The sequence below is a fragment of the Heloderma suspectum genome, chromosome 2 (assembly GCF_057233095.1).
Source record: "Heloderma suspectum isolate Gila_16-S chromosome 2, 16-S_ref, whole genome shotgun sequence".
In the NCBI taxonomy this organism is placed as follows: domain Eukaryota; kingdom Metazoa; phylum Chordata; class Lepidosauria; order Squamata; family Helodermatidae; genus Heloderma; species Heloderma suspectum.
Genome location: NC_139459.1, coordinates 107,117,013 through 107,129,441, shown reverse-complemented (window position 1 = coordinate 107,129,441; position 12,429 = coordinate 107,117,013). Strand labels below are relative to the sequence as shown.

Sequence of the window (12,429 nt, the reverse complement as noted above, 5' to 3'; positions counted from 1 at the left end):
ACCTTTAAATTGGCCATTTTTGAAGACAAAGTAAATCATAAACAAGCCACATTCCTGTGTCATGGATTTCAGCCAAGCATGTGAGGCAACCAACTAGCAAAACTGAATGGAGAGCCCCTGGGAGCATCATGGATTGTGTGATCCTACCTTCAGCTCCTTTTTCTTATGCAAAAAAATGCGGAGCCTAGCAGGCTGTTGGTTTCTATACAACAACTGTCCAGAGAATCAAAGAAAGCCCTTTGTTCCCCATTTCCCTCAACCTCATGCACGGTGCTTTCTTTTCTCCATCACCTGTTGGTGAGATCTTCATGGGACTGAATCTTGTGACAGAAAGGGTGTTCTGCACACCAGAGCTAGTTGTACATGTGTGGCTGGAAAGATCATTGTATAGGGCACTAGAAGTAGTGTGAATCTACCCTTGGAATCTCTGTAGGTTTTATTCAGAAAAAGCATAGTAAAACCTGCAGTGCATGGTAAGAAGAAAAATGCATTTATTATAAGATAGGAAAGGGGAATGTGTCTATGCCAAATATAAGGCTTACCTGTGGGATTCAGAGCAAATGCTCATAGTAAGGGCCAGTCATGGTCTTTCAGTCAACCCAAGATCTAATGTTTAATATTGGCCAATCACCTCTTTGTGGTATGGCATATGGAACTACAGCACAAAATCTGATTTGGCCAGAAGTAAACAACATCCAGACAGAGAATTGCTCAGGAGCTCACTAGTCAATGTTTAAATTTTGATTCTGCAAATCATCTATATGTATCTGTCCCAGAAGACTTGAATTTCAAATCTTCTGATCTTCAGCTTTTGTTAGGACCCACAATTTCCAATGCCACTTATGAGAGGGTGTAATTCCTTCCATATCACTTTCTTTCTGAAACAGGAGGGTTTTTCTGTCACACTTAATGTATCATGTTTAGCACCTTCTTCCTGGAGGTTGGCTGCCCCTCTATTACTGCAAGAATCCATTGCTGCCTGCTGAGATTTCATCAAAAGATCTTGGCCCTTCCAGCCCAGGAGCTAGTAACGCTGGCATACGCTAGTATACTGCCAAAGGAAATACAAGTGCAATTGATTAACTCCCTGAAACCCTTTTGTAATGGGGGTGGGGGACGTAAATGGTATGGACCAGATGAAAAAGAGAAATACCAGCCAAGGTATATTTGCTTCGAATGCTCTTCATGACATCAGGACAGTTCAGACCTTAAACATCATAAAATGGCTCCCTCAGCTTAGAAGGGCCCATGATAAAGCTAAGTATTTGGATAATCTGATGCTCTTCCGAAAATTCTACTAAATTGCATTTCGGTGTGATTCCTTCAGCTGTTGTGAAAGGGCGCTACAGTAAGATGCCCTGGGAGTGGTGGGTGTGTCTGAATCGCCCACATCAGATTGAGGATCTGGTGCTCTACCTTCTGAAATGTCCCCTGTTTGATTACATTAGTATTACATTTATAGCTGGTATCCTAGGAACTCATGTGTGTACTTCAGATGTAGAAACAATCAGTTATTTGCTGTCAGATGTGGATGCAGCAACTATAGAGTATTAATGTTTGCATTAACAGCAAAGAAAACCAAAGCAAATTTTGTTGGTATGCTGGAAGAACCTGCAGGCTAGGGTCCACACTGTACTGTATACATTTTTTTTCCAGATTTGTCTTTTTTGATTAGATGTTCCTTTTGACTTGTGCAATAAACATGTGATGACAATGACCTTCTTCCCAAATATTTTTTACGTGTTGCATATACTATTTATTTTAAATAGATACCAGAGGGTAGCTCTGGGAGAGGAGGTTTTGGACCCGTGGCCACTCACTTGTGGGGTGCCACAGGGTTCCATCCTCCCCCCGATGCTATTTAACATCTATGTGAAGCCGCTGGGGGCTATCATCAGGAGGTTTGGAGTGCAGTGTCATCAATATGCGGATGACACGCAGCTCTACCTCTCATTCAAATCTTCACCAAGGTTGGCTGTAGAATCCCTGTCCAAATGTCTGGAGACGGTGAGTGGCTGGATGGGGAGGAATAAGCTGAAGCTGAACCCTGACAAAACCGAGGTACTTTTGGTGGGAGACAAGAGGAGGCTGGGGGATGTTGACCTGGTGTTGAATGGGGTACGGCTACCCTTGAAAGACCAGGTCCGCAGCCTGGGGGTCATTTCGGACTCCCAGCTGTCCATGGAGGCTCAGGTGTCAGCTGTGAGCTGGACAGCGCTGTATCAACTCCATGTGATACGGCGGCTGCGCCCCTTCCTTCCCGACCATCTGCTCCCATCGGTAGTACATGCCCTGGTCTCCTCTCATTTAGACTACTGTAATGCGCTCTACGTGGGGTTACCCTTGAAGAAAACTGCAGCTGGTACAGAACACGGCAGCTCGCCTGATTAAAGGCAGCTGCCGGCGAGATCACATCACTCCAGTGCTGAAGGAGTTGCACTGGTTACCAGTTGTTTTCCGGGCCAAATTCAAGGTGTTGGTTTTGACCTTTAAAACCCTATATGGTTCCGGCCCAGCCTATCTTAAGGAGCGCCTCCAGCAACACCAGACAGACCGCTTAACAAGATCAGCCTCAGATGGCCTTCTCTCTGTCCCATCAGCCAAGACAGCTAGACTGGTGGGGACGAGGGAGAGGGCCTTTTCTGTGGTGGCCCCTCTGTGGAACTCCCTCCCTAGGGAACTCCGTCATGCCCCCTCTTTAATGAGCTTCCATCATGCATTAAAAATGTGGTTGTTCAGGCAGGCATTTGGGGTGTGTTAGGGTATTTTAGAAAATGTTTTTATTGTAGAATTTTATTGTTTTAAACTGTTTTATTGTATGTTGATATAAAACATTCCCATCCTTTATGCAATTCTTGTGTTGGTCTCTTTTTTTTATTATTCTAGTGCTGGAGTTGGCAGGACCGGCTGTTTCATTGTAATAGATGCTATGCTAGAGAGAATAAAGCATGAAAAGACTGTAGATATTTATGGCCATGTAACTCTAATGAGAGCCCAGCGGAATTACATGGTTCAGACGGAGGACCAATACATCTTTATCCATGATGCACTGCTTGAAGCAGTGACATGTGGAAATACCGAAGTGCCAGCAAGAAACCTGTACGCATATATTCAGAAGCTGACACAGATAGAAGCAGGAGAGAATGTCACAGGAATGGAACTGGAATTTAAGGTACTTCATATAAGGGGGTTCCCCGTGGTTTCATCAGGATACATTTTCCACTGGGGAAAAACACGGGCTGGATTTCAAATTGTTCTAGGAGGAAAACATGCACTTTTGTCAATTTCCTTGTAGAAGAAGGACAAAACGTTCTAAATGGTGTTCTGATATGTCTTTTCTCTCCCTTCTACAGCGGCTAGCCAGCTCTAAAGCTCACACTTCAAGATTCATCAGTGCCAATCTTCCATGTAATAAATTTAAAAATCGCCTTGTTAATATTATGCCATATGAATCCACGAGGATATGTTTGCAGCCTATCCGAGGGGTAGAAGGCTCTGATTATATCAATGCCAGTTTTATTGATGGATACAGGTATTTTGAACAGGGCTCTTATGTGATAAAAATGGTTATTCTTTACGAATGAATTATGTGCCAACAGACACAACGTACTTTGCAGATGATTCTTCTTGCTGTCATATGATTGTCATTTAAGAGCCTCTTCTGGCTCTTATGGGAGCCACTGTCGTACTACAGTTCCTTCCCATACAGTACAGAGAGGAACTGTGGTACTAGTGAGTCAGATGTCCACTCACTAATGCTGTTATGGAAAGGAGCCATGCCGTGCACCCCTCCCACTGGGACTACATCTTCTTCTAGCATTACCAGAGTGATGTAGAAGGAGCAGGCACTGCAGGGGCTCCCATGGCACAAAAGAAATATCAGAAAGGGGTCTTTCCCTAAAATTGCTCTTATGTGGAATGTTATTTGATCATCACATGTCTTCTGAAAGTAGGAAGTGACATCGTAACAGCTGGATTGTCCTATATTCCAGGTTAAGATCTTAATATGTGGACCTTTCAGCTCATTGTTCTAGTTCTAAAATTTTGGCAGTAAAACAGCCAGCAGATGGTACAGGAATATACTGTGATTACTAATAGTAGACTTCCAGCATCAGGTTATTTAAGATACTATGCAGATGTTGAATGTGTGGACTGAGCCTCTGTGTATGGATAGTGGATTTCCATTTGTGGGGAGGAAATTATGGCCGTTTGGCTTGACAGCCTTAAAAACATAGCCTATCCATTCACATCTTTGTGTCATGAATTCAAAACTTTGCTCACTTTTGCTGATGCTCTTGAACCACTGAAAGAGTTAACAACAAAGTGCTTTGGAGCTATAAGTCATAAGCTCAATAGACTGTATGACAGTCAGCCTCAAACACAAAAATAGAGCTGTACCACTAAGTGTTTCCTAAGTGCTTTTTGCGACACACGAAATTGAGCTATTAAGAGTTGCATTAAAATTTAAGTAAGATAAAGCCATAAATCACAATATTAACAGAGCAATTTCTTCCACAAACTTCCAAAAATAAAACAATGCTATTGTTTGATTAAACAATCTTTAATATGTTTTTAATGTGCTTACAATCAATAATTTACAGCCATACATTTCTTAGGATGATGTTTCAGCAGAATGTTTACATGCAACAAGAGAGTCTTTGACTTCCTTTGATTGGTAAATGTTTGCTCTTGTATTTTAAATTTAGGCAACAAAAAGCCTATATAGCTACACAGGGACCTTTGGCAGAAACAACAGAAGATTTTTGGAGGATGCTTTGGGAGCACAATTCCACCATTGTAGTCATGCTTACTAAGCTACGAGAAATGGGCAGAGTAAGTACGTGGCCTGTTTCCAGAAAGTAAATGTCAAAAATTAATTTGGCATGCAACAACAAGAAGCAATTCAGAAGAGTTAAGAAAATTACTTCTATTAGACCACTTTCTGTTAGAGCAGGCAATATGGAATGGAAAGGAAACTAATCCTTAGGGCCATTTCATACATGTGTACAGAACATTGCAGGTATGCAGATAATATGTTTTCATATACAATAGGAATACATGGTTCAGAGAGATGCAGTTCCCTGAGACTCTTCATTTTATGGAAAATGTACTTGCTATCATTGTATGTGTAAAGCAGCTCTCAGGTTTACATAGAGCAGTGGTTTTCAAACTCTGGGGTTTCTCAAAGACAGGATCAGTAGTGGTGCATGGATTTCACTGAAGAGTAGCTTGTCCAACCCTACAGGTCTTCTCCTGCAGTGCAGCCATAGGGAAATGCTGAGCATGTCGGGGAAAGGCCAAGGCAGGGCCCCCCAACTTTTAAAAGTCAGTGGGCTCATTTGGAATCTTGAGAGAGTGTCATGGGCACTCTCACAAAATTGCTGCCATGGATGTGAAGGCAGCTTGCCCATTAATAAAATGGCTGCCATGGTGGGCACGACCGGACACAAAACACTCATTTCCCGAAAGGCAAGCTGGTGAAAACTAGAAGAAAAGGAACTTGATTACAAGGCAGAGATGGGGGTCTGAGGAGCTCTGAAAAACTTTTGAACCCAAATCAAGACAGCTCTGGAGGGTAGGACTTAGCTTTGCAGCATGCCAGCCTCCCAACTGAAAACAAACTGTAATTAAAAAGAAATCTTTAGAAATAAACTACAAGTCAGGAGTGCTAGGGAGTCTGGCAGGTGCCAAGGGAAGTGTCTGTGGGCACAGTGGTGCCCACAGACACCACATTAGAAACTCCAGGACTAGGGTAAAACCCTTCTCCCTAACATTTAGTTTTCTGAGTGTAGGGTGATGGTTGTTTTTTGAATGAAGGAGCATTCGGTCCTGCAGTCTGAAATGGTACAATCCAGACACAGGTTTACCACTTCATCAGTTTGTAAGAACTAAACCAGTAAGTCCCAACAGGCCTAGCCAGTCCCTGCAAGAACCTGAGTTTTTGTCCTAACATCTGCCCCAGACTTCTCTGCAAGATGCTGGGATTCTATGACAGATATCTGAGGGTTCCTCGGTAGGCACATTTTTGTGGAAATGGTTCCCTGGACTTTTGAAAGCCACTGGGATAGAACAATATTGGTTAATAATGATAGCCTGACATGACTTAAGTTCCACTGTCACAGGTAGGGATGGGCGGATTCCCTACCTTCCGGTCCGTGGGGAATCTTCCCGCAGGGGGGAGGCGATCCGTTCCTCCCCCCGGAATCCTCTTCGGCCAGCTCCACTCCGCGGTGATTCCACGGAGCCACCAGCCAGCTCCAAAGTGCCAGTGATACAGCTGCCATGCCGTATTTCTGGCTGAAGGGGACTTGACTTGACTGACTGCGGCCACAAATGGCATCCAGGACTCCATTTGCAGCTGTAAAGGTCTTAGTTTAAACTAAATGCAGCCATTTACCAGTGTATTTACCTTAAACTAAGGGCTTTACGGCCACAAATGGCATCCTGGATGCCATTTGTGGCTGCAGTCAATCAAGTCAAGTCCCTTTCAGCCGGCGATACAGCATGGCAGCCGTATCGCTGGCAATCTGGAGCTGGAGGATCTGGCCGAAGAGGATTCCGCAGGGAGGCAGAGGTAAGTGTTCCATTTTGCCACGGACATTGGAGTCTGTGGCGGAATTCTCTGCCATCCCTAGTCACAGGACACAGGAGTGTTCGGTTTCCTGGCTCTAAGCGCAGAGACAGGGCTACAAGCTCAGAAGCAAGAAACAGCACTCCCCACCTTCTCCTTCACCCCCTTGCAGCCAGTGCAGAGAGAAGTGCACTGGCTGTTGCTATGACCTTACAAATGTGAGTTTATAGGGGGTAAAAGGGGGCATTCCTGGGGGAGGTGAGGAAATCAGGATCATGGAGATATGAGATAGCCACCCCCAAGCTCCTTCCCTCCCACTCCTCCAAGCCTCCACTAGATGGGCGAAAAATTGCCCTTCTAGCTGAAATGCAGAGTGGGAGGTGCAGTGTGCCTCCTGCTCTCAGTGGATACTCATGAGTCTCTGAGTTTGGAGGCTTATGAGTATCAAGGGCCCTTTAAATGTCAGGATGGCACAAGCACCCAGGATTCTGGCAGACTTCCCATGCCCCCCAAGTCACTCCCACTGAGCCCCTTCCCCTTCTCGATCCACCCCCCATGGTCACCGAGCTGCCCCACCTTACCCAGACCCCAGCTGCCCCCGCCACAATCCCCATGTTTTGAAAGAACATGGCGATCGCAATACTGTGCATATAGTCTTATATGCAAAATGGCACTGTGAATTGCCCATATACCAAGATTCATAGCGCCATTTTGCATATGAGTCTATGTGTGCAGTATTGCGATGGCCATGTTTTTCAAAACATAGCAATCGTGGTGGAGGCGGACGGGGCCTGGGTAAGTGTGGGCAGCTTTGCGAGTGGGCATGGGGCTTCAGCATGGGTCCAGGAATGCGTGAGCAGGGGCAGGGGCTGAGCAGGTGACCGGAAAACCCGGACGGGGGCCACCCAGCCATTCCAACTTTTAAAACCATTGCATACCGTAATAGTCAGGTGACATACTGTATTCACCTGACTGTTACTGGATGAATAAAAGCACCCAGTTTTGAGTGTGGGTCTTTCATATCCTGATATTCAAATTCAGGCTAGGAGCTTTGCATTTTACCCGGTATCCTAGTGTGATATTGACATTCAATATGACTGTCATTGGTATCAATGGTAAAATCAATGGTAAAAATGGTAATGGTAAAGATGAATTATTTAACCCAGAAGCTCTTTCAATATCTATACCAAAATGGGGCTTGCAGACAAAATATTACTTCTTGTCAGTCCTATAGAAAATCCTCCAGAGAAAATCCTCTGAGCACATTCCTGCCTCTCTTGAAGGCTACTCCGGCCAAGTTTAATTATGGTGTGGATGACGCAAGGCAACTAATGCATTTTTCTCCACAAATCCCAGTAACTACTCTAGACCAAACTCCGTTTGCATTAGCAAAGTTTATATAGTGGGAGTTTGGCCCTGCTCACCACTGGAATTCAGCCCATAAGAACTTCTCCAAAATGGAATTCAGCCCTTGGTCTGAAAGAGGTTCAGCACCCTTGATGTATGGATCAGTACTCTGTGGAGTGGTAGACTCACTCCAAAGGGCAGTTTACCTTGCAAGGTCTAGGCATTTCCACCTAGTCGCTCTCCTAGGCACCCTGTCTACTGCTTTCTTACTTTCCCATGACAAAAGCTCCATGGAATTACGAACGCATGGCATGTAGCAGGAGAGTTCCGTCTTCATGGTTTGTCTCAGAAACTTGTTCTGCAATGTTAAATGTTAATTCTGATCTTCATCAGAGCTCACAGAGCTGCTGTATGTTGAAGCAATTAAATCAAATAGGTTATGCAAAGCAAGACACCAACTTCAGTCCAATCAAGGAAGACTTTGAGAGTCAGCATCATCAAATCCATAGGAAGAATTTAAAAAATGGTGGTAAATTAATACCAATTTATCATTCTGATGCATATGGACATATTTTCAAGGGATTTGGTGGTGTAGGTAGTAGTTAGTAGTATTGAAGAGCCTCTTCCTTTCTGCATTATCACCAAGGACACTCAACAGAGATTAACTTTTAAGAAGCAAATCAGAAACTCATCTCAGGTTGTAGAAACTGTGGGAAACACATTCCAGGCCAGAAATAATAACACATATGGCAGATGGAATGCTGTTGATATAAAGTGCTACTTACTGTTGTCATTGTTCATTGTCTGCCCACTGTTAGTACATGGATATTTCATGATGGTGCTGCAGGTAAGCTTTTTGCAGCTTATGTGGACAGGCGATTACAATATGCCAAGGGGATGGACCACCCAGAACCCATGGGTTGTTTTAGGGTTGTGGGTGGTTTGTTAACCACACCAACAACCCACCCTCGCTGGGTTCAGACAACACAACAATCTGTTGGGGGGGGTACAGAATGGGCACCCACTGGCGCCCAACACATGCTGCAAACCATGGTGGCTTATTTAAGCCACTGTGGGTGGCAATGCTTGTCTGAACCCAGTCATTGTGTTGGGATACTTCGAAAGAGTCCCACCCAGAAGAAAAAAGAGGAAAGGTGTGCACAAAAAAGTGTCAGGTCAAACATAAATACCAGACAGATGAATGGACTTTTTCATAACTTGTTGAACAAGGAAGAGCTTTCCTGAGGTTGTAGCTGCCCCATGCAAATCAGGCAGAACTATATACAACACAAAAGGGGAGTCTGTAGTATCAATGGGTTCAAAAGTCCCAGTATCTAATTGGAAGCTAATAGATGGTGGTTTGTGTGCATCAGGCTTTTGGTAGAACTTTCTGGATTCATACTACAGATTAGTGCTTCTTAAAATGTAGGCCCCCAACATATTCCTGGGTGGGTCACACAATGATTGGGTTTCATTTCCATTTGCTCTCTTTTCTTTCACTGACAGCACACATTACTATTGGGTGGCCCCTGTAGGAGACAGACTTACTCCCTCCCTTCCTTCTTTCCTCCCTCTCTCTCTCTCTCTCTCTGTCATCCTTAGATTCTATTCAAATACATACTGCCTGTTTATACACACCTAAATCAACATTAGAAAATGAAAGATAATATGTAAATTTGTTCAATGCTAACTACTGATGTGATATTCTTGCATTTTCTGTTGTACAGGGAAGGGAAATAGGTTTTGAAATAGGTATAAGTTTACCGGTAGGTTCTACTTCAAAATGTTTGAGAAGTACTACCATAGACACAGATGTGGCTGCCATTCATTTTGGCGCAGACCACGACCTGACTGATCAACTGCTGAGTAGCCGTTGGAATGGGTGGCATTTTCTGCTTTTGCCACATCGCTAGTATATATACCAGCCTTGGAGACCCAAGTTCAAAAGCCTTGCCAGAGTTCCACGCGGTTTTTGGTTACAGCATTAGATCTTTGGAGATGGGCAAAAGGTCATCTGAAATGTGTGCACCTGCCCCATCACCACTTTGCATACCTCCACTTAAGAGTCCCACCACTTCCAAAAGATAGATTGTCTATATTCATGTACAACAACACCTCTCTGATCTGTGACAAGGCCAGGTGGATTCTCTTCTGCCCAAAGAATCAAAGCAATGAACAAATTGCCACTTGCTTGGGAAGCTCAACAACAGGCTGAAACATGAGTCATTGGTACCATGTCACAGTAACTGGCTCTTTCTAGAGAGCACTTTGGCTGCACCAAAATGGACAAGTCATAATGCCAATTTGGATAATAGTTCTCCAAGTCCTCAAGTAAGTGGATCAAATGATGCTAGAAGGGAAACTATTTCAGCTGTGAGTATAGGAAAGCTAGCCTAGAATTCACATCACTTTGCAACTGCAACTGTAAATTTCTACAATATCCGTGTCATTATTTAAGCTGCATACGTACCTCGATAAAAGATTCACTATTCTGTAACTGGCTGGGCCATACTGGGTGGGATCCAAAGGTGCTGTTCCACCAACAGAAGGCAAACCACAGGCAGAGTGGATTTCCCCTTCCCCTGCAGTGCCCCATGCACTCCACAAATGTGGTCCAAAGAGTTGGGGTATCTCTGGAGAGATTTGGGGTGCAGGGGAATGGACAAGTCCCATTTCACAAGCGATGCTCAACCTACTGAACTGTTTTAAAAAGAGATCTTGGTGGAGATAATATTCAAACTGAGTGTCGTCTCTCTTGGGTATCAGTGTCAACACTTGAATACTGTTCAAAATTCAGAAGGGCCCCTTGCCTAAATTTGATTTTAAGAACTTAAAATACAAAAGAGTGGCGCTTTTATCCACTGTGCAATAGTTATGTGAAAAAAGATGCTAAGCTACTTAACCACAGAGCTGTGTTGATTTGTTATTTGAAAAGCTATGTGTATTATTTAGCTTTATGATTCTGAAAGAAAACATACTATTATATATTAATATTGCTGGATAATAAAATTAGATTATCACAAAACTGGCTAAAATTTTAAGTCATGCCTTCTTTATTTCCCCAAATTTCCTTGATACTTATTCTGCTATCCCTTACCATTCTGGCAGTTCGCTTATAGCCTTAAACTATACTATGTTTCCTCAGAATTTTACCAGAGGAATGAACCCATTAGCAATAAAAGGAGAGTTACATGCTAATAAAATGTGTATATGACTATTTTGCTAAATAATATATAATTCCATGAGCTCTCCAAGCAATTAAGAGTCTTATCCAGCTAGGGCACATGGAAGAATCATGAAGTCATCTGCATTTTGCAGAAATAATGAGTTTCTAGTCCTCATAACTGCTAAAAAATACTGTAAGGTTAGGGAAATCATTTCTGGTCACAGTGATCCAGTTCACACACCCAAGTAAAGTTCCTCCAGCACCCTGGCTTAACATGTTCGAATGGTGTGCTTGTGTAAGGCCAGTGCTACACAAGCCATGGTCAGAAGGGGCCTTTGATGGCTGTAAGGAATTTCCATGCTCCAAGGCAGTGTGCCACTGAGTACGTCCTGCTGGGGAGCAACAGGGGGAGAAGGCTCTTGCCTCCCTGGCCAGCTTCCCAAAGATATCTGACTGGGCAATGTAGGAAATGGGATGTTAGACAAGATAAACAGTTGGTCTGATCTAGTAGGGCTGCTCTTCTGATCTTACATTCTTGTGATGTAATGTAGAAGACAAGGTCTTAAAATGCATAGCCTATGTCTTAGTTTCACCTTTTCCAAGGGGAGGGTTTGAAGATAAAGATATATCGGAGAGCACTGAACTTCCCTGGAAGATAGAATGGGATAGAAAACTAAACAAACAAGACCTTGGATATTTTCTCCTTTACAGGAAAAATGCCACCAGTATTGGCCAGCAGAGCGCTCAGCCAGGTATCAGTACTTTGTAGTGGATCCCATGGCAGAGTACAACATGCCACAGTACATCCTAAGAGAATTCAAGGTCACAGATGCCAGGGTAAGTTGAACAGAGCATGTTCTGATTGCCTTGTGCTTTGAAGTAGTACATCTTTGCTTTGCTTTTTTACTAGCCATATTTCCAAGCTTGGTTTCCCAAGGTACCCACAACTGAACTGTGCCTTGGTCTGAGACCTACCTGTGGGTTTCAGCCCTCCTCCTCCTCTTCCCTGCCCCCGCCCTGTGGAATGTTGTGTTTTTCCATCAACATTATCCACTTGTGACTTCCCCCATAAGGTGTCTGCAAACCCAACAATAGATCACAACAAACTGCTTGCTTATTTATTTATAAGTTGCAATCCTATGGCCCCTGGAAGGGCATTCTAGGGGTCATAGGATGTTATGGATCTCCCACTCTGAGATCAGAGAGAGAACAGCCCACCCTTGAAGAGGTAGACCTGACCTCCAAAGCTTCCTCTGTGAAGCTGAAGAAATGCCCATAGCCAGTGCTTCTCCATCATTGGTACTACAACATCGAAGAGAAGAAAAAGGAGGTATTCTGGGGGCAT

At 43.8% G+C, this 12,429-nt stretch overlaps 1 protein-coding gene across 1 annotated transcript in view; it reads left to right on the top strand.

The window, feature by feature from the left end:
• PTPRD (protein tyrosine phosphatase receptor type D) overlaps positions 1 to 12,429 on the top strand; it is a 592,319-nt gene that overhangs the window by 562,987 nt on the left and 16,903 nt on the right. Inside the window, exons 29-32 of the mRNA XM_084834479.1 lie at positions 2,887 to 3,172; positions 3,354 to 3,532; positions 4,707 to 4,833; positions 11,796 to 11,921. Of these exons, the coding sequence (XP_084690605.1) occupies positions 2,887 to 3,172; positions 3,354 to 3,532; positions 4,707 to 4,833; positions 11,796 to 11,921 (718 nt within the window). The remainder of the gene's footprint in view (positions 1 to 2,886; positions 3,173 to 3,353; positions 3,533 to 4,706; positions 4,834 to 11,795; positions 11,922 to 12,429) is intronic.